This window comes from Heterodontus francisci, chromosome 26, assembly GCF_036365525.1.
Source record: "Heterodontus francisci isolate sHetFra1 chromosome 26, sHetFra1.hap1, whole genome shotgun sequence".
NCBI lineage: Eukaryota > Metazoa > Chordata > Chondrichthyes > Heterodontiformes > Heterodontidae > Heterodontus > Heterodontus francisci.
Genome location: NC_090396.1, coordinates 60,721,270 through 60,745,292, shown reverse-complemented (window position 1 = coordinate 60,745,292; position 24,023 = coordinate 60,721,270). Strand labels below are relative to the sequence as shown.

Genomic DNA, 24,023 nt, shown 5'->3' with positions numbered 1-24,023 from the left:
TTTCAAGTATCTTTGGCAGGTTTTTGAAGTCTTCTGCAGTGAAAACAGACACAAAATACCTGTTCAATGCCTCCACCATTTCCTTGTTTTCCATTATCGGTTCCCCAGACTCACTCTCCAGAGTACCAACACTAGCTTTAGTTACTCTTTTCCTATTTAAATGCTTGTAGAAACTCTTGCTATCTGTTTTCATGTTACTAGCTAGTTTTCTCTCATACTCTACTTTCTCCCTCTTAATTATTTTTTCGTCATTCTTTACTGGTTCTTAAAATCTGTCCAATCTTTTGACCTACCACTAATCTTTGCAGATTTGTACAAATGTTTCTTTTAATTTGATACTATCCTAAATTCCCTTATTTAGCGACAGATGATGTATCCTTCTCAAAGAATCTTTATTTCTCACTGGGATAAATCTTTGCTGGGAGTTATTAAATATCTCTTTAAAAGTCTTCCACTGTATCTTGACTGTCCTACCTTTTAACCTAGTTTCCCAGTTGGCTCTGCCTTCATACTCTTCTAATTACCTTTATTTAGGTTTAAAACACTATTCTTAGACCCTTCAAACTGAACGTGACATTCGATCATGTTATGATTGCTGTCGCCTAGAGGCTCCTTTGCCATGATATTACTGATTACTCCTGTCTCATTGCACGTGACCAGGTCTCGAAAGCCTGCGCCTTAGTTGGTTCTAGAACATACTGCCCTAAGAAATTGTCCTGAATACACTCTGTGAGTTCATTTTCCAGGCTACCTTTGCCAATCTGATTCGTCCAATCTACATGTAGATTAAAACTACTCACGACTATTGCGGTAACCTTTCTTACACGCCCCATTTATTCCTTCCTCTATACTCTGTCCTAGAGTGTAGCAACTGTCAGTGGCCCTATAAACTGCTCTCACAGTGCCCTCTTACCTTTCTTAATTTTTGTCTCTACCCAAGTGGATGCTATACAGGAAATTTTAGCTGGCAGCAGGGGTCTCGATGTCGGAGGAAACAAATACCGAAATCCCCGCATTGCCTCTTCTGCAGAAGGCCCAGCCAAATTTAATGCCAATGAGGCACTTAACTTGGACAACAGTGAGCCTCCCATAGGATTTAGGATCTCGTTGCCAGAAGTCCCAGTCTTGCAGAGCTGACGGCCAATCAGAGGCCGGCAGCTGCAGCACCATTGCAGAGGCAATGGCTTCTGCTATAGCTGCATCTACTGGAGGTTGAGGAGTATCACTGGCGTCAGGCCTCAGGTAGGTCAAGCTGGGAGGGGTCTCGCTGGATGGGTGTCGCGGGGGAGGGGGAGAGGCAGCAAGGGCAGAGGGGGGCCCTCCCCAACCCCCCCCACCGGAGCTGGGAAGCAGCCCTCACGGGTTTTCGTGTCGTGCTTCCCATGCAGTGACAGGGCTGCCCACCACATGGGTAATTGCAGCTGCAGCAGGAAGAGGCACTTAATTTGGGGTTAATTACCCAGTTAAGGGCCTCAATTGGCAGAAGGGGGATTGCGGCGGAGTCCCACCCTGCCATCATCCCATCCAATTTTGTGCTCTCTCTGCCTCCAAACCAACCGCGGTGGAGAGCATAAAATTCCATCCTACATCTTGCTCTTCCAAGCTAAGGTCATCTCTCGCTACTGTATTCATTGACATCTTTAATTAACAAAGCTACCCCATCACCTTTTCCTAGATTCCTGTCTTTTCAAAATGTCGAATCCCGTTCAATATTCAGGTTCCAGCCTTGGTCACCTTGCAACCATGGGCTTAGCCCAGTGGCTCATTAACATATACGCGATGCATGCCCCCCCCAACCCAATGGTGTGGAGGGGGCAGGATTTTCTGCGCCGTGATCAGCGTTGGGTCAGCTGAGGAGCAGGTTCTGGGGCCCTATTTAAAGGGCAGCCAGACCTGCATTAGTTTTAAAACCTGCAGAAGAAACTCGCAGCCAGAAGTTAATGCAGTGTTTGACTGTGGAATAACCTTTTGATTTTCTGGACCATTCAAAAATCCGAGGATGGCAGAGGGGCACTCCAGGGTGTCCCCCCGGTTCTGCGATGCCTCCCTGCTCACTCTCCTCCAGGCTGTGCAGGCAAGGCAGGAGCTTCTTTTCTCCAGTGATGGTAAGAAGAGGCCCTCCTCCCTGATCAAGGCAGCCTGGCTGGAGGTGGCAGAGGAGGTTAGTCGCAGTGGGGCCATCCGGTGTGACTGGGTGCAATGCCAGAAGAGGATGAATGATTTGCTGCGCACTGCAAAAGCAAGTGACACTTTGTATCATGGCCCCACTGACACTGGGTGTCCCCATACAGAGTGGCACATGTGTGCCACTGCCATGCTAAAGATAGGGAGGTTGGGCAGGGAGGAATGTCGTGACATGAATGGATGAAAGTATGAAAGAACCCACCCTTGTCTGCTGCTCAGAGCATGGTACCTACATGAGTAGTTTACTCAGTAGTACACACCGAGCCTTCCCCACCTTTGGGCCCAGCACCCCTCTTGTGACATGTGTCGTGTTGTTGATCTGCCATGCTTAATACCTGCCTCCTTACTCCTCCAGGCAAAGAGGGCCCACAATGTTCGGGAGGCTAGTCAAACTGGTGGAAGAGTGCCAGATCTGCAAAAGCTCACACAAGCTGAGGAGGAGGCCCTGGAACTGGCATCGATTCATGTGGACCGTTCATTCGGTGACGTAGAGCTCGGGGTCTTGGGTGACCATACAGCCACTTGATATACAGAATGATGACTGTGAAAATATTATTGTTTGAGACAATGCTGCCATAATCGTTACATGGCACCATTAAGACTGACAGTGTGCTCTTCTCATTGTGTCTTGCAGGTCAATGCTCCGAATCGACCCGGCGGCCCAGGGCTCCTCCCACACCTCAAAGGAAGAGACATCCTCAGAGGAAGCAGTGTCCCATGACACTCCTGCACCTTCCACTAGCGCAGATACTGTCACCTCGGTGGAAATCCGGTCGGCCATAGAGTCTGCGTTACAAGCTGGTGAGAGCACTGCACATGCACCCAAGAGGCTGACTGGGGCTGAGATAGCCGAGGCCCCTGATAGTCGGAAGCTGTGAGTGGGCAGGACCATATTGAGCCCCAGGCTACTGATGACCCTCTGTTATCGGCAGCACAGAGCATGCTGAAGCTGCAGGAGCAGTCATGGCAACATCTGGTGGAGATGTTACATGCGCAGTCTTGAGCGGACAATGGGGGAGTCCATCCAGGCCATGACAGTTGCCATGTCCCAGGCAATTGAGTGCATGGTTTCATCCATTGAGACACCGGCGGCCCTCTTGGTGAGCCAGATTCCATTAATACGCACTGATCTGCAATCCCTTGCTGAGGCCAGCAGATCCACAATCTGGACGCCGGCCTCTCTGCACCTCCACCAGTGAGTCATGCTCCAGCAGCCACAACGTCTAAGGAGAGTTCTGCGCTGACGCAGGATTCTTCCAGCCAGCCAGGGCCCTCCAGGCCTCGTGTGCACAGAGGACGAACGCCAAAGTCATCCACAGCCAAAGGGCAATCTGATTAGCAGCCTTCCTCCAGTCAGGCTGCTAGCGCAGAGGTGGTACCACAAAGGAGCACTCGCAAGCATTTTTAAAAAACACCATGACACAAATGGGTCTGCACAGGTGACACAACACTGTTAAAAGTTAATTCACAAAATGTTCTTCATTAACATGTATGTCATTTTTACTGTGTGAATGAAGTGTGCCAGCATGTACTGATCGTGTCTCCTCCCGTTACATCGTTGGCCTTTCAGAACTGCCAATGTATGGAATAGCATCATTGCCATGCCAGCATTACTCATGTGCATCTCCACGAATGCAGTAAAAGTCTGCTCAGTCTGCTCCTGCCAGTAATGGTGGAGACAAAGATGTTGCAGATGTGAACTACTGCACAACAGGTGAATGAGGGTGCTATGTGGCTTGCAAAGCACATGGTGGTCTATATGACGAGGAGAACCGTTGATCAATAAGGCATTGCCGTGCATCCCTTGCTCACTGCTCGCCCTGCATGCAGCGCCTGGATGCTCTCTGTCCTCCCATCCACCTTTCCTGCTGTAAGTCCTCAGCGTCCTCATTGTCCGAGGATGAGTCCTGCTCATGTCCCTCCTCATCCTGCAAGGCCTCCCCTCCGCTGAGTGCGTAGTTGTGCAGAGCACAGCAAACAGCAATGATAGGGGCTACCCTTTCCGGTTCGTACTGCAGGGCACCACCCGATCTATCCAGGCAGCGGAAGCTCATTTTCAGCATGCTGATCGCCTGCTCAATGGTGGCTCTTGTAGCTCCATGGATGGCATTGTATCTCTCCTCTGCATCAGTGGTGGGGTTTCTCACTGAGGTCAGGAGCCATGTCTGCAAGGGGTAACCCTTGTTTCCAAGAAGCCACCCCTCCATCTGAGCCAGTTTAGTGACGAGCAAGGGCACCTGGGACTGGCGCAGGATGAAGGCATCAAGGCAGCTGCCTGGGGAAAGCAGGCACAGATTTGCTTAAAGTGCTTAGGGTGGTCACATGCTAGCATCTTGTTGAGCGAGTGGAAGCCCTTTCAGTTTATGTATGCAGCTGGTCACCCGGTGGGAACTTTGATGGCCACATGGGTGCAGTCTATAACACTTTGCACCTGTGGGAATCCAGCGATGGAGCCAAAACTGATGGCCCTCTGGGTCTGGCTCTCAGGGTCCATCCTGAAGCGGACATAGTCACCGGCCCTCCGGTACAGGGCATTGGTGACCTCCCTGATGCAGCGGTGCACTGCTGACTGTGTGACCTCATATAGGTCGCCGGTTGGTCACTGAAATGATGCAGAGGTGTAGAAGTTAAGAGTCATTGTCACTTTGAGGGCCACAAGCATAGGATGTCCAATGAAGTCCATCAGCTGCAGTTCATCATTGAGTAGGGCACAGAGATGTGTCACCACGTCTCTCGACATCCGCAGTCGCCTCTGACACTGGCGCTCAGACATCTGCAGGTATGTCATATGGGACCTGCAGATGTGTGGTGATCTATAGTGCCAGATTCGCCTTGGAGGCTGCTGCTGCTCACGAGCGGGGGCTTTTATGTGGCATGCACCTGCCTCTTGGTTTTGCCCACGGCGCGACAAGCGGATCAATGAATATAGGGTGCACCATCCCCATCTCCAAGTTGCAATTAAACTCAGTTCCTCCACTTCTTCAAAGGTACCTAACAGGGCAAAGATTGATGATGACTGGTACATCAGGTGCTTTCATGCACCAACTATGTGTTGTGGCATGGCATTGCCCATCTTAGCTTCCACAAAGAATGGCACTGTATGACCACATTAAGATTGTAGCATCTGCATTGAATGGCCCAGCAGCTAGATTACCTTTAAAAGCCTACCATTTATTGCACTGTCCCCACACAGAGGGTTCCTGCAGTGCCATTGCTCTTTCACTCACACATTCAATGGCGCAGAGTGCCCCCCTTTATGGAGAGAGGGTCCGCAGTTGCTTTCTTTATGCCTGCAGAGTTGTGCCTCCTTTAATGCACTCGCCCATCCACCTCGCCACATGTATGCAGCGTTGTGCCCCAGTAATACCATCCCCCCACCTCCCTTCATGCCTGCAGAGTTCTGCCCCCTGGATTACCATCCCCCCCTCCTACCTCCCTTCATTTCTGCAGAGTTGTATCCCCGGTAATGCCATCCCCCTCCCACCTACGGACACATGCATGCAGAGCTGAGACCCGTCTCGCAGGACAAACCTTTGCAGGCTCCGAGCACTGCAACTTCTGTTCTGCCTGCTTTTAACAGTTGGGAACGGGAAGGCATGTGAGAGATGCCTGTTCACCGGAATATGCAAAACAGTTTACAAAGAGGCAGCGGGATGCATAATGCAGCAAGGTAAATAGCGATTTGAATATTGAAATTGGTTCCCGTCACTGAGCGTCAGGGGGGCCACCCTGAGGCCTCCCTGCCATCTGTAATATGGTGTGGGGCCTTCCCAGCGTTGGGAGCGTGGCGGGCCTCTCCCAGACACATTTTCCGGCCCCTCCCTGCCATGCCCCCAACGTCAGGGTGGCCGGTAAAATTCAGTCCCATATCTCTGTAATGGCTATCAGGTCATACGTATTTATTTCTACCTGTGCTAACAATTGTTTAACATTTTGTTATGAATGCTGTGCACATTCAGATAAAGAGCCTTTAACTCTGTCTTTATACCATTTCTGCAATATTTGGCCTTATTTGCTGGTGCAGTGTTATGTTTGTATGCTCTGTCCCTTCCTGCCACACTCTGGTTATCTTTATCCAAATTGCTACACTGCTCTATTACCTTGTTGCTTCCCTTTGATTTACCACATCTCCTCTCACATGATCCCTTCCTCCCACTATTTAGTTTAAAGCCCTCTCTACCGCCCTAGTCATACGACTTGCGAGAACAATGGTCCCAGCATGGTTCAGATGAATACTGTCCCAATGGTACAGCTCCCACTTTCTTCAGTACTGGTGTCAGTGCCCTGTGAATCAAAACCTATTTCTCCCACACCAGTCTTTGAGCCATGCATTCACCTCTCTAATCTTATTTACTCTATGCCAATTTGCTCCTGGCTCAGGTAATAATCCAGAGATTATTACCTTTGAGGTTCTGATTTTTAATTTAGCCCCTAGCTGCTCATACAACCTATGCAGAATCTCTTTCCTAGTCCTATCTATGTCGTTAGTACCCATGTGGACCATGACAACTGGATCGCTCCCCCCCCCCCAAACCCCACAGCATGTTCCTCTCCAGCCCCGAGCAGATGTCCCGAACCACTACATTCCTATTTACTACCCCCGCTTGAATGGCTTCCTGTACCATGGTGCCATGGTCAGTTTGTTCATCCACCCTGCAGTCCTCACTCTCATCCATACAAGCTGAAAGAACCTCAAACATGTTAGACAATTACAAGGGTTGAGGCTCCTCCACTTCTGCCTTCTCGATCCCCTTACCAGCCTCACTCACAGAAACACTCCCCTGTCCCTGACGACTGACCAAATCAGAAGACACTATCCTATGAGGGGTATCTGCCTTCTGGAACAAAGTGTCCAGGTAACTTTCCCTCCCTGATGCATCGCAGTATCTGTAGCTCAGCCTCCAGCTATATACTCATTAATAGATGTAAAATCTACAGAGTATTGATAATGGACGACTTCAATCATCCTAATATATAGGACTGGATTTTGTGTAGGAGGTGGGGCTCCTGATACTGGGCTGAAAAGGCGGGGGAAACCCCGCCTTTGCATTTTCGCAGCCCCCCCGGAGCGATCCTCCGGTATTTTTAAACATAAATTTCGGGAGCCAGGATACCTGTCCCTTTAAAGATGGGGATCCCGCCTCCATGAGCTGCCGGCCAATCAGAGGGCTGGCAGCCAAGCAGTATCGGCAGTGCAACTTGGAGCAGTGGGCACTGCCAGTACTGCAGAGACCTCAGAACCAGGCCCAGAAATGGAAAATTGAACCCAAGGTAAGTGAGGCGGGGTCACTGGTACCAGTCTGGAAGGCCCCAGCGAGGGGGTGCTGGAGGGTGGTCTTGGGGTCCAGAGGGAGGGAGGTCCCTCGTTTTACAAGGTTTCCTCCCCTGCGGCAGAGGCTTCAACTCGCCACTGGTAAGATCCCAGCGGTGGTGGGAAGAGGCCCTTCTTCTTTGGCCTCCTTATCTCGCGAGACAATGGGTAAGCGCCTGGAGGTGGTCAGTGGTGTGTGGAGCAGCGCCTGGAGTGGCTATAAAGGCCAATTCTAGAGTGACAGGCTCTTCCACAGGTGCTGCAGAAAAATTTGTTTGTCGGGGCTGTTACACAGTTGGCTCTCCCCTTGCGCCTCTGTCTTTTTTCCTGCCAACTGCTAAGTCTCTTCGACTCGCCACACTTTAGCCCCGCCTTTATGGCTGCCCGTCAGCTCTGGCGAACGCTGGCAACTGACTCCCACGACTTGTGATCAATGTCACAGGACTTCATGTCGCGTTTGCAGACGTCTTTAAAGCGGAGACATGGACGGCCGGTGGGTCTGATACCAGTGGCGAGCTCGCTGTACAATGTGTCTTTGGGGATCCTGCCATCTTCCATGCGGCTCACAGAGCCAAGCCATCACAAGCACCGCTGACTCAGTAGTGTGTATAAGCTGGGGATGTTGGCCGCCTCGAGGACTTCTGTGTTGGAGATACGGTCCTGCCACCTGATGCCAAGTATTCTCCGGAGGCAGCGAAGATGGAATGCATTGAGACGTCGCTCTTGGCTGACATACGTTGTCCAGGCCTCGCTGCCAAAGAGCAAGGTACTGAGGACACAGGCTTGATACACTCGGACTTTTGTGTTCCGTGTCAGTGCGCCATTTTCCCACACTCTCTTGGCCAGTCTGGACATAGCAGTGGAAGCCTTTCCCATGCGCTTGTTGATTTCTGCATCGAGAGACAGGTTACTGGTGATAGTTGAGCCGAGGTAGGTGAACTCTTTAACCACTTCCAGAGCGTGGTCGCCAATATTGATGGATGGAGCATTTCTGACGTCCTGCCCCAGGATGTTCGTTTTCTTGAGGCTGATGGTTAGGCCAAATTCATTGCAGGCATCCGCAAACCTGTCGATGAGACTCTGCAGACACTCTTCAGTGTGAGATGTTAAAGCAGCATCGTCAGCAAAGAGGAGTTCCCTGATGAGGACTTTCCGTACTTTGGACTTCGCTCTTTGACGGGCAAGGTTGAACAACCTGCCCCCTGATCTTGTGTGGAGGAAAATTCCTTCTTCAGAAGACTTGAACGCATATGAAAGCAGCAGGGAGAAGAAAATCCCAAAAGTGTGGGTGCGAGAACACAGCCCTGTTTCACGCCACTCAGGATAGGAAAAGGGTCTGATGAGGAGCCGCCATGTTGAATTGTGCCTTTCATATTGTCATGGAATGAGGTGATGAATTAGTAGCTTTGGTGGACATCCAATCTTTTCTAGTAGTCTGAAGAGACCACGTCTGCTGACGAGGTCAAAGGCTTTGGTGAGATCAATGAAAGCAATGTAGAGGGGCATCTGTTGTTCGCAGCATTTCTCCTGTATCTGACGAAGGGAGAACAGCATGTCAACGGTCGATCTCTCTGCACAAAAGCCACACTGTGCCTCAGGGTAGACGCGCTCGGCCAGCTTCTGGAGCCTGTTCAGAGCGACTCGAGCAAAGACTTTCCCCACTATGCTGAGCAGGGAGATTCCACGGTAGTTGTTGCAGTCACCGCGGTCACCTTTGTTTTTATAGAGGGTGATGATATTGGCATCGCGCATGTCCTGAGGTACTGCTCCCTCGTTCCAGCACAGGCATAGCAGTTCATGTAGTGCTGAGAGTATAGCAGGCTTGGCACTCTTGATTATTTCAGGGGTAATGCTGTCCTTCCCAGGGGCTTTTCCGCTGGCTAGAGAATCAATGGCATCACTGAGTTCCGATTTTGTTGGCTGTATGTCCAGCTTATCCATGACTGGTAGAGGCTGGGCTGCATTGAGGGCGGTCTCAGTGACAACATTCTCCCTGGAGTACAGTTCTAGGTAGTGCTCAACCCAGCGGTCCATTTGTTTGCGTTGGTCAGTGGTTATGTCCCCTGATTTAGATTTGAAGGGGGCGATCTTCTTGATGGTTGGCCCAAGAGCTCTCTTAATGCCATCATACATTCCTCTGATGTTTCCGGTGTCTGAGGCCAGCTGAATATGACTGCATAGGTGTTGCCAGTAGTTGTTTGCACAGCGCCTAGCTGTTCTTTGTGCAGTGCTTCTGGCTGCTTTAAGTGCTGCGGATGTTAAATCGCTGGGGGCTTTCTTGTAGTTCAACAGTGCAATGCGCTTAGCGGCTATGACAGGTTCCAGCTCTTCATTATGAGATTGAAACCAGCCTGCATTTCTCTTCGCACTTTTGCCGTAGGTGGTCAAAGCTGACTCATAGATGGCGTCTCTGATGTGGGCCCACTTGGTCTCAGCATCCCCTGTGGGAGTGTTTTGAAGGGCTGTTATAAGTGAATTTAGAAATTTTTGTAACAGCTGTGGATGAGAAATTCTGCTCGTGTTGATGCGCAGGTGGCCCTTCTGCTTGGAATGATGCAACTTCTTTGGTCTAAGTCTAACCTTGCTGCACACCAGGGAGTGGTCGGTGTCGCAGTCCGCACTGTGGAAGCTGCGTGTGATTTGAACACTGTTTAAGGAGGCTCGCCTTGTGACGATGAGGTCTAGCTGGCGCCAACGACGCGATCTTGGGTGCCTCCATGAAACCTGGTGACAGGATTTAGTGTGAAAGAACGAGTTGGTGATGCAGAGGTTATGATAGGTAAGCACTCAAGCAGTCTCTGCCTGTTCTCATTCATCCTTCCAACGCCATAGAGCCCAAGGCAGGAGGGCCATGAGTCATGTTCAGCCCCAACCCTGGCATTAAAGTCCCCCAGCAGGAATAGGTGTTCGGTGTTGGGGATGCTGCTAATGATGTTATGGAGTTCCTCGTAGAACTCATTTTTAACTTCAGGTGGGGAGCAGAGTGTTGGAGCATAGATGCTGAGTAGGTGTATTGGAGGTGGTGAGCAGTCGGATGGACAGTATGCGTTCCGAGCCATTTGAGGGAGGCTGTATCATGCTGAGCAAGGAGTTTCTGATGGCAAAGCCCACTCCATGCTGTCTTGGTTCTTCAGGATCCCTGCTCTGCCAGAAGAAGGTGTAGTCTTGCTCTGCTAGAGAGCCACTCGCGGGGAGGCGAGTCTCCTGAAGTGCTGCAATGTCTACATTGAGTCTACTGAGCTCGTTGTTAATGATGGCGGTCTTCCGAGAATCGTTGATTTGCGTAAGGTCTTCCGACAGGCCAGGACACATAGTTCTGATGTTCCAGCTTGCAAAGCGAAGGGCTGGTACCTTCTTTCCTTTTTCATGTTGTTTGGTGCGGTGTTGCAGTCCATCTTTCGGGCAATGACCCTGAGCTCCAAGCACCCACTGAAGCAGGTAGACTGTGGCGGGACAGAACCTTATTGACCGGGGGCTGCCCGGTTTGAGGCGGGCAGTAGCTGTCCAGTGAGGTGTGATGACCTCTCCCACCGACCAAGGCAACCCATGGCGCCCAGTTTCTATGCCAATTTAGCTGGACTTATAACCCGTAACTGCTGCCTTCCGTGTTGTTTCAGTCGCTGTGAGGCAACTATGCAGTGACCTCTCCATGGCGCATGCCTGGGCGAATTTATGGAGGTTGAGAGTTGCCCAATCGTCAAAACCCCCCTCTCGGCCTTTCTGGTGGGGTCCAAAGGAGTGCAGAGCATAACATTTGGCACCGGTATGGCTGCAGGAACTGCCGGAAACATGCCAAAGGTGACACATGACCGCCTATGGGGTTCCGCTCCGGATGTTCTGTTAGGGTTTACTCCCTTAACCTTGGTCTCTCCCATTAATAGGCCACTTAAGGGCCTCAATTGTCCTGTGGGTGGGAAGGCCGTTGTCGGCCTATCCTGCCCGCAGGAAGATTGCTGGGTGATGGGTGGTGACGAGCCTGCTGTCTCTCCATGCACTCCACGCATTGGGGCAAAAGGACCATGTTTCATTGGGGGAATATTTAAGAAATAGTAATCACGATTTCATTAGATTCAGAGTAGTTGTGCAAAAGGCCAAGGAACAATCAAAGATGAAGGTAGTCAACTGGAAGAGGGCTGATTTCAAGGAGTTAAAATGGGAGCTGATCCGGATGGATTGGAAACAAAAATTATCATGTAAAACAGTAAATGAACAAGGGAAGGCCTTCCAGGAGGATATAGTTTAGATTCAGATTAAACACATTCCTGTGAGGGGATAAGGAAGGACATCCAAAGCCAGAGTTCTCTGGATAACTAATTAAAATTAAAATGATACATAAGAACATAAGAAATAGGAACAGGAGTAGGCCAATCGGTCCCTCAAGCCTGCCCCACCATTCAATAAGATCGTGGCTAATCTATCGCACACCTCAACCCCTCTTTCATAGCCCTCAACTCCGTGATATTTCAAAAATCTATCTATCTCCTCTTTAAATACTTTCAGTGACCTAGCCTCCACAACTCTCTGGGGTATAGAATTCCAGATATTCACTACCCTCTGAGAGAAGAAATTCCTTTGCATCTCAGTTTTAAATGAGTGTCCCCTTATTCTGTAACTATGTCCCCTAGTTTGAGATTCCCCCAGTAGTGGAAACAAACATCTTCTGAACATCTACCCTGTCAAGCCTCCTCGGAATCTTGTATTTTTCAATAAGATCACCCCTCATTCTTCTGAACTCTAAGGAATACAGGCCTAACCTGTTTAACCGTTTTTGATAAGTCAACCCTTTCATCCCAGGAATCAGCTTCGTGAATCTCTTTTGAACAGACTCCAATGCCAGTATATCCTTTCCTAAAAACGGGGACCAAAACTGTAAAAAGTGCTCCAGGTGCAGCCTCATCAACACCCTGTACAGTTGTAACAAGACTTCCCTATTTTTAAACTCCAAGCCCCTAGCAATAAAGGCCAAAATTCCATTTGCCTTCTTAATTACTTGCTGCACCTGCATGTTAACTTTTTGTGTTTCATGCACAAGAACACCCAGATCCCTCTGTGCTGCACTTTTTTGAAGTCTCTCTCCATTTAAATAATAGTCTGCCTTTTGATTCTTGCTGCCAAAGTGCATGACCTCACACTTTCCTTCATTAAACTCCATCTGCCAAGTTTCTGCCCACTCACTCAACCTATCTATATCCCCTTGCAGATTCCTTATGTCCTCATCATGACATGCCCTCCCACTTATTTTTGTATTGTCAGCAAATTTGGATATATTAAACTCTGCCCCCTCCTCCAAGTCATTAATATAGATAGTAAATAATTGAGGCCCTAGGACTGATCCTTGTGCCACTCTACTTGCTACGTCTTTCCAACCTGAAAAATACCTATTTATCATGACTCTCTGTCTTCTGTGAGTTAACCAATCTTCAATACATGCTGATACATTACCCCCAATACAGTGAGCTCTTATCTTGTGCAATAAGTTTTTATGTGGCACTTTATTGAATGCCTTCTGGAAATCCAAATACACTCCATCTACCAGTTCCCCTTTATCAACTCTGCTTGTTATATCCTCAAAGAACTCCAGCAAATTTGTCAAACATGATTTCCCTTTCACAAAACCATGTTGACTGTTTGATTGCGTTAAGCTTTTCTAAATGTCCTGCTATTTCTTCTTTAATAATGGACTCTAGCATTTTCCCAACGACCGATGTTAGGCTGACTGGACGATAGTTTCCTGCTTTTTGTCTCCATCCCTTCTTGAACAGGGGCATCACATTAGCGGTTTTCCAATTGCTGGGACCCTCCCAGAATCCAGTGAGTTCTGGAATATTTCGACCTATGCCTCCACTATCTCTGCAGCCACCTTCTTTAAAACCCTTGGATGTGGGCCATCAGGTCCTGGCGACTTGTCTGATTTTAGGCACATTAGTTTGTCAAATACTTTGTCCCTCATGATAGAGACTGTTACAAGATCTTTCCTCCCATTAGCTCCTTGCTTATCTGATATCTGTGGGATGTTTATAGTGTCCTCCACTGTGAAGACCAATGCAAAGTATTGGTTTAAATTATCTGCCATTTCCCTGTTCCCCATTATCAATTCTCCAGTTGTATCCTCCAAGGATCCCACACTCACTTTAGCTACTCTCTTTTTATATACCCGTAGAAGCTCTTGCTGTTTGTTTTTATATTTCTTGCCAATTCACTTTCATAATCAATTTTCTCCCTCTTTATTAGCTTTGTAGTCATCTGCTGCTGATTCCTAAAAAATTCCCAATCTTCTAGCCTATCACTAGTTTTTGCTACTTTGTATGCCTTAGTTTTTGATTGGATATTCTCCTTGACAGCCTTTGTTAACCACGGGTGGTTCATCCTTCTCATTAAGTCCTTCTTTTTGACTGGGATAGGTTTTTGCTGAGCGTTATGAAGTATCTGCTTAAATGTCTGCCACTGCTCATCCACTGACCTTCCCCTTAGCTTATTTTCCCAGCCAGCTTTAGACAACTCTTAGGACAACTCACACCTCTGTAATTGCCCTTGTTTAAGTTGAGGACACTGGTTTTTGAGACCCAAGTTGCTCGCCCTCAAACTGAATTTGAAATTTTGTGATTGCTACCCCCTAGAGGATCCTTAACTATGATATCTCTTATTAATCCTACCTCATTACACCTTACTAGATCTAAAATAGTCTGATACAGCCTAGATATAGCCTAGATACAGATAAAGAAGGTTTATGATCAATGTCAAATTCATAATACAGTAGAAAATCAAGCAAAATACAGGGAAGTACTGAAAAGTGAACTAAGAAGAGCAAAGCGTGTGTATGAGAAAAGATTAGCGGATGACATAAAAGGAAACACAGAAGTATTTCATAAAACATATAAGGAGCAAAAGGAAACTTAAAGGAAGAGTTGGGTTGATTAGGGACCAAAAAGGAAATATTCCTGTGCAGGCAAGGGCATGGCTGAGATACTAATTAAGTATTTTGCAGCTGTCTTCACAAAAGATGATCCCGCCAATGTCATGCTAAAGGAAGAGTGGATAGAGAAATTAGAAAGGATAAAAATAAAGGAGGTACTGAAAAGGTTGGCAGAGCTCAAATTTAAAAAAAAGTCACCTGATGCAGGTGGGACACATCTTAGATTACTCGCATAAATAAGGTTGGAAATAGTTTATGCTTTGGCCACATTCTTTTGAGTCTCCTTGAATATGGGAGTGCCAGAGAGCTGGAAGGTTGCAAATGTTACACCCTTGTTCAAAAAAGGGGAGCTATAAATAGGGAACTACAGGCCGGTCAGTCTCATGTCAGTGGTCTTTTGAGACCATAATCCAGGAAAAAATTAATTATCACTTGGAAGTACATGGTTAGTAAATGACAACCAAAATAGATTTGTTAAAGGCAGCAAGGTATGATGATCTGGAATGCACTGCTTGAAGGGGTAGTGGAAATAGATTCAAATGTAAATTTCAAAAGGGAATGAGATATGTACTTGAAAAGGAAAAACTGTTATGGGGAAAAAGTTGGCCAGTGGGATGAATTAGATCGCCTTTTTGAAGAGCTGGCACACACACAACGGGCCAAATTGCCTTCTTCTGTGTTGTAAGACTCTCTGATTGAATCATCTTTGTGTCTTTTGATGCCTACATTAACGTTTTCTTGAAGGCCTTAGCCTCTCCCAAAAGCCTGGGCTTAGACTTGATAATTTTGCCCAAAGCTGTGACTCTGCCACCAGAAAAGAGAGAGACTGGGGTAAGAAAGGTAGAGAGGAAGAAAGGGAAAGAATGAAAGATAAATTTTTTTTTTTTTGCTTAAATTAGTTAAATTTTTAAAGAAAGAAAAACCTAAATTTTGAAGCTAACTAATTACCTCAGCTATACTTTATAGTGAAGGTTAATGCAGACAGGCAGTTTCATGGGAGACAGACTCGTAATATCATACGTCTGCATGCATTCCCTGTCCACAGTGAAGAGGAACCTGCTTATATAAATCGAAATTACATCTTCCTGTCAGTGGTGGTGTTTAGAGTCACAATTTTCTACCTTTCAACTGCACAGTCTGTACTGCAGAGAAACACCTCTGCTGCATTGAGATCTACTTGTCTGCTTCCTAAATTTCTATACGTTTGATCAAAATATTACAGAAAAATAAGGGCAGGATATATGAACTTTGAAATGCAAGTTGAATTATTTCAGCATATTCTGGTCCAACTATCTGCCATCCTCTAAAGTCTTTCATCTGAAAACAACGTTTGCCTTTGTTTTCTGAATTTAACGGCATGGGTGGCTGACTATAAAATGAAAGAAAATTGCAAAAATTCCATTAACCATACCTTTAGTTGCCTCCTCACTCTGTCTATGAAGAATTTCCAGCAGTTTTCTCTAGTATCCTGCAAACCCAGTAATTTAACTTCATTTTTCATGGCGCCAATAATATTTTCAAATTCATCATCCTGAAATAGTCCTGGAATCTCACCAGATGCCAAAAGGTCATTAATAAGCACGAGAAACACCTCCTCTGCCACTTGGGAATCCGTCATCAGAAATACTGTTCCATGGTTTTTCACTCCAGCATTAATATACTGAGTACCAAGATCTATCTAATTTAAACAACAATGTTAAAGTAAATCAATATTTGTACCTCATTTAACAGATTAATTTTTGTTTACTTTGATTCCCCAATAAAATTATAATACTTCAGGTTGTAAGGATGGATAGATATTCTGGGATTGTTGAATTATTTTCAGGGTAGTTGAAAACTTTACTGGGTGAAACTATAAAAGTATAAAAAGTGTCATTTCCCAGTAAACAAGATTAAATTGTATTTTGCAGTGATGATATCAAAAGGAAACCTTGTAGTGTTGTCCCTTTCATATACTGTATTGGAACAGGAAATGTCATGGGCAATATTGCCATGGTCATGAAGTCATGTCAAAATATCTTAAAAGGATCGCAACCCATTGCGATTTTTCACGACTCCAGTGGTACATAGAAGAGTTCCAGTTTTTTGATCTTTATGGCTTATTAATGTATCGCGTAGTGCATTTACCCATTCAGCCTTTTGAGTCAGAGCTCATACTTATTAAATATATCTCTAAGAATGTGAAATATAAAAAAAATCACTCAACAAGATAACTTATAAAGGTACGTAAGCACTGCAGATGACAATAAAATTATATTTTTAACAACATAAAAACCAATTGAAAAATATGACATCATCCCAATCCATGTTCAGTAGGACTAAAGATAAAACCCTTGGACAAGAACAAGCTAGAAATCTACAGCAAAGTTTAATTGTAGATGCCATGTGATCAGATAGCATTCTATAACACTATGCTTTGTAAGCCAATGTATTATTGTACCGTTTAACGTACAATTATTTTTTAACCATGTAACTGTTCTTTTATTTCTTTTGTATTAATGAATGTAAACCAGTTGTGGTGGAGTCTGTCTCATGGTGGCAACATGGAACATTGGAGTACCCAGATCGAAGACATCTAAAAAACTGTATTGTGGGCTTGAAAACGCAAGGCAAGCTGCTCAGTTCAGGTCATGACAATGCCTTGTCAGAATTAGCAAGGTCTGCAAAACTAATTAAACTGCAAAGGTGCTAGCATCTGGGAAGAGATCCAAGCCTTGCTCGTTAAAAAAACATGTCTGTCTGAAGATTGATAATGGTGCTAGAGATAACAAAGCAGAGAAACTGTCTTTGTTATGGAGAGATACAGCACTGAAACAGGCCCTTTGGCCCACCAAGTCTGTGCTGACCAACAACCACCCATTTATACCAATCCTACATTAATCCCATATTCCCTACCACATCCCCACCATTCTCCTACCACCTACCTACACTAGGGGAAATTTACAATGGCCAATTTACCTATAAACCTGCAAGTCTTTGGCTGTGGGAGGAAACCAGAGCACCCGGCAGAAACCCACATGGTCACAGGGAGAACTTACAAACTCTGCACAGGCAGTACCCAGAATCGAACCTGGGTCGCTGGAGCTGTGAGGCTGTGGTGCTAACTACTGCGCCACTGTGCCGCCCAACTGTGCTTATCTGAAGCAATGGGCCTTGAAATTCCTACATGAGCCCCAAACCTGTAGCCTTATACTTTGTTTTTCCAAAGGACAGTGAGGTAATTGCAGACCAATTGAAGGAGTTAAAGACAGGTTTTAAAATATATGGAACAGACCCATAGCAAAAAAAGATATAAAGTAAGAGCCCACAGGAACATCTTTGCTGCAGTGGTTAGGGTGGTGTGGTTGGCCATCCGGAAGTCGCACACGGATGATTCATCAGCGGATTGACCATTGAGACGGTCTCCGGCTCGCAGGACTGCTAAGCAACCGATATTATCGTGAGAATGTACTATTGCTTAGAGGTGTAATAAAGGTGTACCACATCTAGTGGAACAGTATCCAAGTTGGTTTTTTTATTCGTTTGTGGGATGTGAGCGTCGCTGGCTAGGCCAGCATTTATTGCCCATCCCTAATTGCCCTTGAACAGAGTGGCTTGCTAGGCCATTTCACAGGACATTTTTTTAAGAGTCAACCACATTGCTGTGGGTCTGGAGTCACATGTAGGCCAGACCAGGGAAGGACGGCAGATTTCCTTCCCTAAAGGACATGAGTGAACTGTGGCCAGTGTGCCATTGATACTCGAAGTAAAGGCTAGAACCTTTAGACCAGGTAGAGGGTCTTATAGCTTGTAGAAGAAGCTGCTTCATGTAGGTTTATAAAGTCATCTGGATGGAAGGGAAAGCATATTTCTGTGCATAACAAAAGCAAAACATGGCTGGAAATCTGAAACAAGAACACTCAGTAGATCAGGCTGCATCTGTTGAGGGAACATAAGTCAACCTTTTGGTTTTGAAACCCTTCCTCAGAACTGGAAGATATTACCAACGAACAGCATTTTAAAAAGAACAGAACATATACAGTGGAAAAGAAATAGAATGACCTGTAAAGTGCTTACATTGAGAACAGGAGCTGTTTAAATGGCAGCAGTGATCTGCTCATGAGACAAAAAGAGGCACAATAAGAGAAACCAAAGAAAGAAACATAAGTAAGAAGACCATGATATAACCTGCTGGAAAATGCGCTGAAAATGCCAGCAATGCCACATTGGTTCAAGCTCAATAGGCAACCCCAGTGGCTGCCTACATTATTTAGATATTAAAATCATGATTCTGCACCTGAATTAGGGCTCTTTCCTGAATTGGTGTCTATATACACCTCAAACATCATTTCCTTGGGAAGCAGCTTTCAAAAGTGCTTTCAAAGGGATTCTCACCTCCATTATGATAAGTCTCTGGTGAGTCGCTTTATGCTGCAAAGCTGCATTTAAGTCATGTTTTTGGCTGCTAATATTTTGGAAGAAACAGCTTGTGGAGGGCTTTATCTGTTTACTGCCTTTTCTTGCTCACAACTGCTGAACATAGGCATAACCTTTGATGAACAGGAGGAGTAACATCCAGGAAGGCACCAGAGGTTGCAAGTAGAATGCAAAGGAGAGAAGAGCACAGGAGGCCTTCCAGAACTGATCATCATGCCGGAACCTTACAGAAGAGCAGTGTTTAAGGAAGTTACATGGCAACAGTTGACAGTCATATACCTATGCCACCAGTTGCAGGAAGAATTGGAGCCCAACACCAGGGTAGTGAAGGTCCTTGTGGCTCTAAACTTTTATGTCTCTAGCTCCATCCAAACTTCTTTTGAACATCATCCCTAATAGCATCTTCTCTATTTCAGCACTTGTCTTTGTGCACACACAGTTAAATCTCTACTTCAGAAATCCAGATCCATTCAGTCTCCATCTGGTTCTTGGGATTCCAACCACAGATTCAGTGAGAGTCTTTTTCCTCAGATGGTGAGGGCAAACACGAGGGGACATAGCTTTAATTTGAGGGGTGATAGATATAGGACAGATGTCAGAGGTAGTTTCTTTACTCAGAGAGTAGTAGGGGCGTGGAACGCCCTGCCTGCAACAGTAGTAGACTCGCCAACTTTAAGGGCATTTAAGTGGTCATTGGATAGACATATGGATGAAAATGGAATAGTGTAGGTCAGATGGTTTCACAGGTCGGCGCAACATCGAGGGCCGAAAGGTCTGTACTGCGCTGTAATGTTCTATGTTCTATCAGTCAATTTGCTATACAGATAGTGATTTGGCAGGTCACTGCTGCTCTCTTTGTAAGGCATCAGCAGTTCATCAACTCTTGGAGGGTGACAGCCTTGAAAAAAGAACACTGGGAATTGCCTGTATTGCAGGGTATCATCGACTGTACACACATAGCCTTGCGCTATGAAGCACCTCTGTTTCTAAACAGGAAAGTCTTCCATTTGCTCAATGTGCAACTTGCTTGTTACCATTGGCAATAAGTCATGCTGGACTGTGTCTGGTTTCCTGGCAGTAATCATATTGCTTTCATACTGTGCCACTCCTCAGTACTCTCCCTGTTTTAACTATACTATTAGATGACAGGATGGATTCTGGGGGACAATGGATATTCTCCTACCAACTGGCTCCTGAATCCTATCTGGAATGTGGGCATTGATGCCAAGCTCTGATATGTGTAACAAGACAGAATCAATAATGACCTCATAGTAAAGGTGCCCTGAGGTAGCAGTGGTCACAACATGATTGAATTTCGCATTCAGCTTGAGGGTGAGACGTGTGGCTCTAAGACTAGTGTTTTAAACTTAAATAAGGGGAATTATGAGGGTTCGATGACAGAGCTGGCGAAAGCAAACAGGAAATTAAGTTATGGGATAAGTCAGTAGAGATGCAGTGGCAGACATTTAAGGAGATACTTCTTAACACTCAGGGAAGGGCACACCATCCGTGGCTAACTAAGGACGTTAAAGATAGTATCAAATTGAAAGAAAAAGCGGACAATTCAGCAAAGAGTAGTGGCTGGTCAGAAGATTGGACAGAATATAAAAAACAGCAATGAATGACTAAAAAAATAATGAGAAAGAAATTAGAGTATGAGAGAAAGCTGGATATAAATATAAAAATGGATAGTAAGAGTTTCTACAGGTATTTAAAAAGGAAGAGTAAGTAAAGTGCATGTTGGTCCTCTAGAGAGTAAGTCTGGGGAGTTAATGGAAAATAAGGAAATGGCAGAGGAATTTTGCATCTGCCTTCACTGTAGAGGATACATTCCAGAAATAATTGTGAATCAAGAGTTGAAAGAAAGGAAGGAATTTAAAATAATCACCATCATCAAGGACTGGGTACTGTCATGTTCCTGTAGTTTTTAATTGGAATATGCGGTTTGCTTTAAAGGCTTGCAAGGGATCAATATTGCTTTAAGAACCAGCAAGCCTCAGGAGTTATAGGAAGGTGCATTGTCGTTGCCTCAGAAACCGCCATTTGGAGACTGCGATTCAAAGGGTGCATTATCGATACCATGGAAACAGCCACTGGGAGTGAGTCTCATGCGATACATTTGTTACAATTCAGTTTTGAACTGGCTGTTACTTGAAGACAGTTTGTTCTAACAGACACAGAAGACACAGTTGTGGTGTCAGCACCTGGAAAAAGAGCTCTCAACCATTTAAACTGAATGAATAGGAATTTAGTCTGTATTATTCTGATCCATCAAAATTCTAAAAAAAAGTCAAGCCAAAACAGAGATCACTGGTAATTTAAATTGAAGAAAGGGAAGTGAGACTGGGACAAGAATGTTATTTGTGACTTTGATAAGAGCCATGGGAATAGGGCCCAGGGAGCAGAGGTGGGTCTCATGGACAAGGTAGGCTTGGAGAAGGCATGATGGAAATAGGAGAGGAACTAGATAAAGATGCGAGTTCAGGGCTAGAGCAACAGGGAACTTTAGAGGATGCTTGGTGGGTTAGCAGATGGGAGGGACGCAGCAAAGTCAGCTGATGCATGCTCTCGATCTTAGTGACAGGAAGTCCTCACATTTATTTTTGGAGATGAGGGTGGAGAGACAGGGGAGAGGGGTTTAAGAAGATGATTTGCAGTAGAAAAAAGAAGCTAGGGGTCACACCACAGGCTCAGACCCCACAGGCAGGAGGGGAATGGGTGACCACCAGGCAGAGCCAGAGGATTAAGCAGGCAGTTCAGGAATCTCCTGTGGCTATTGCCCTGCAAAACAGGTATACTGCTTTGGATACTGTTGGGAGGAATGGCTTCTCAGGGGAAAGCAGCAACAGCCCAATTTGTTGCACGACAGTTGGCTCTGCTGCACAGGGGAGGAGTAAAAAGTGTGGGAATGCAATAGTTATAGGGGATTCAATTGTAAGGGGAATAGATAAGTGTTTCTGTGGCTGAAAAAGAGATTCCAAGATGGAATGTTGCCTCCCTGGTGCTAGGGTGAAGAATGTCTCAGAGCGGTTACAGGACATTCGAAGGGGGAGGGTGAACAGCCAGTGGTCGTGGTACACATTGGTACAAACGACACAGGTAAAAAAAAGGATGAGGTCCTAAAAGCAGAATATAGGGAGCTAGGAAGTAAGTTGAAAAGTAGGACCTCAAAGGTAATGATCTCAGGATTACCACCAGTGCCACGTGCTAGTCAGAGTAGAAATAGTCGGATATATCGGATGAAAATGTGGCTGCAGAGATGATGTGAGGGGGAGGGTTTTAGATTCCTTGGGCATTGGGACAGGTTCCGGGGGAGGTGGGACCAGTACAAACTCGACGGGTTACACCTGGGCAGGACTGGGACTGATGTCCTAGGGGGAGTATTTGCTAGAGTGGTTGTGGAGGGTTTAAACTAAAATGGCAGGGGGATGGGAACCTATGCAAGGAATGAGAGGAGGGGGGATCAAAGACAAGAACAAAAGACAGTAAGGGGAATAAGAAAAGTGATAGTCAGAGAAATCAAGGGCCAGAATCAAACAGGGCCACAGTGAAAAATAGTGGAAAGAGGGCAAGTAATGTTAAAAAAACAGGCCTTAATGCTTTGTGCCTTAATGCGCGGAGCATTCGCAATAAAGTGGATGAATTAATCGCGCAAATAGATGTAAACGGGTATGATATAGTCGGGATTATGGAGACATGTCTGCATGGTGACCAGGGATGGGAAATGAACATCCAGGGATATTCAGTATTTAGGAAGGACAGATAAAAAGCGAAAGGCGGTGGAGTTGCATAGCTGCTTAAAGAGGAAATTAACGCAATAGTGAGGAAAGATAGTAGCTCTGACGATGTGGAATCTATATGAGTAGAGCTGAGAAACACTAAGGGGCAAAAAACGTTAGTGGGGGTTGTATCTAGACCCCCAAACTGTAGTGGTGATGTTGGGAATGGCATTAAACAGGAAATTAGAGATGTATGCGATAAAGGAACATCTGTAATTATGGGTGACTTTAATCTGTAAATAAATTGGGCAAATCAAATTAGTCATAATACCATGGAGGAGGAATTCTTGTAGTGTATACGGGATGGTTTTCTGGACCAATACGTTGAGGAACCAACGAGGGAACAGGCCATCCTAGGCTGGGTATTGTGTAATGAGAGAGGAATAATTGACAATCTAGTAGTGCAAGACCCCTTGGGGACGAGCGACCATAATATGATAGAATTCTTCATCAAGATGGAGAGTAACGTAATTGATTCTGAGACTAGGGTCCTGAATCTTAATAAAGGAAACTACGAAGGTATGAGGTGCGAGTCGGCTATGACGGATTGGGAAACGTTACTTAAAGGGATGACGGTGGATAAGCAATGGCAAACATTCAAAGAGCGCATGGATGAACTGCAACAATTGCTTATCCCTGTCTGGCACAAAAGTAAAACCAGAAAGATAGCCAAACCATGGCTTACAAGGGAAATTAGAGATAGCATTAGATCCAAGGAAGAGGCATATAAATCTGCCAGAAAAAACAACAGACCTGAGGATTGGGAGCAGTTCAGAATTCAGCAAAGGAGGACCAAGGGATTGATTAAGGGAAAAATAGTGTACGAGAATAAGCTTGCGGGGAACATAAAAACTGACTGTAAAAGTTTCTATATGTATGTGAAGAGAAAAAGAGTGGTGAAGAAAAATGTCATCCCCTACAGTCAGAAACAGGGGAACTTATTATGGGGAATAAAGAAATGGTTGACCAACTAAATGTATACTTTGGTTCTGTCTTCACAAAGGAGGACACAAATATCATACCAGAAATGTTGGGGAACACAGGGCTTAGTGAGAGAGAGGAACTGAAGGAAATCAGTATTAATAGAGAAATGGTGTTGGGGAAATTGATGGGATTGAAGGCCGATAAATCCCCAGGGATTTACATCCCAGAGTACTTAAGGAAGTGGCCCTAGAAATCGTGGATGCATTGGTGGTCATCTTCCAAGATTCTATAGAGTCTGGAATAGTTCCTACAGATTGGAGGGTAGCTAATGTAACCCCACGATTTAAAAAGGGAGGTAGAGAGAAAGCAGGGAATTATAGACCAGTCAGCCTGACGTCAGCAGTGGGGAAAATTATAGAGTCTATAATCAAAGATTTTAAAGCAGAGCACTTGGAGAACAGTGGTAGATACGGGCAGAATCAGCATGGATTTACAA

General features: G+C 45.7%; 1 protein-coding gene across 1 annotated transcript in view; it reads right to left on the bottom strand.

The window, feature by feature from the left end:
- The window catches only part of LOC137384384 (dynein axonemal heavy chain 17-like), a 1,056,876-nt gene that overhangs the window by 263,055 nt on the left and 769,798 nt on the right, over positions 1-24,023 (bottom strand). Inside the window, exon 55 of the mRNA XM_068058353.1 lies at positions 15,820-16,086. Within this exon, the coding sequence (XP_067914454.1) occupies positions 15,820-16,086 (267 nt within the window). The remainder of the gene's footprint in view (positions 1-15,819; positions 16,087-24,023) is intronic.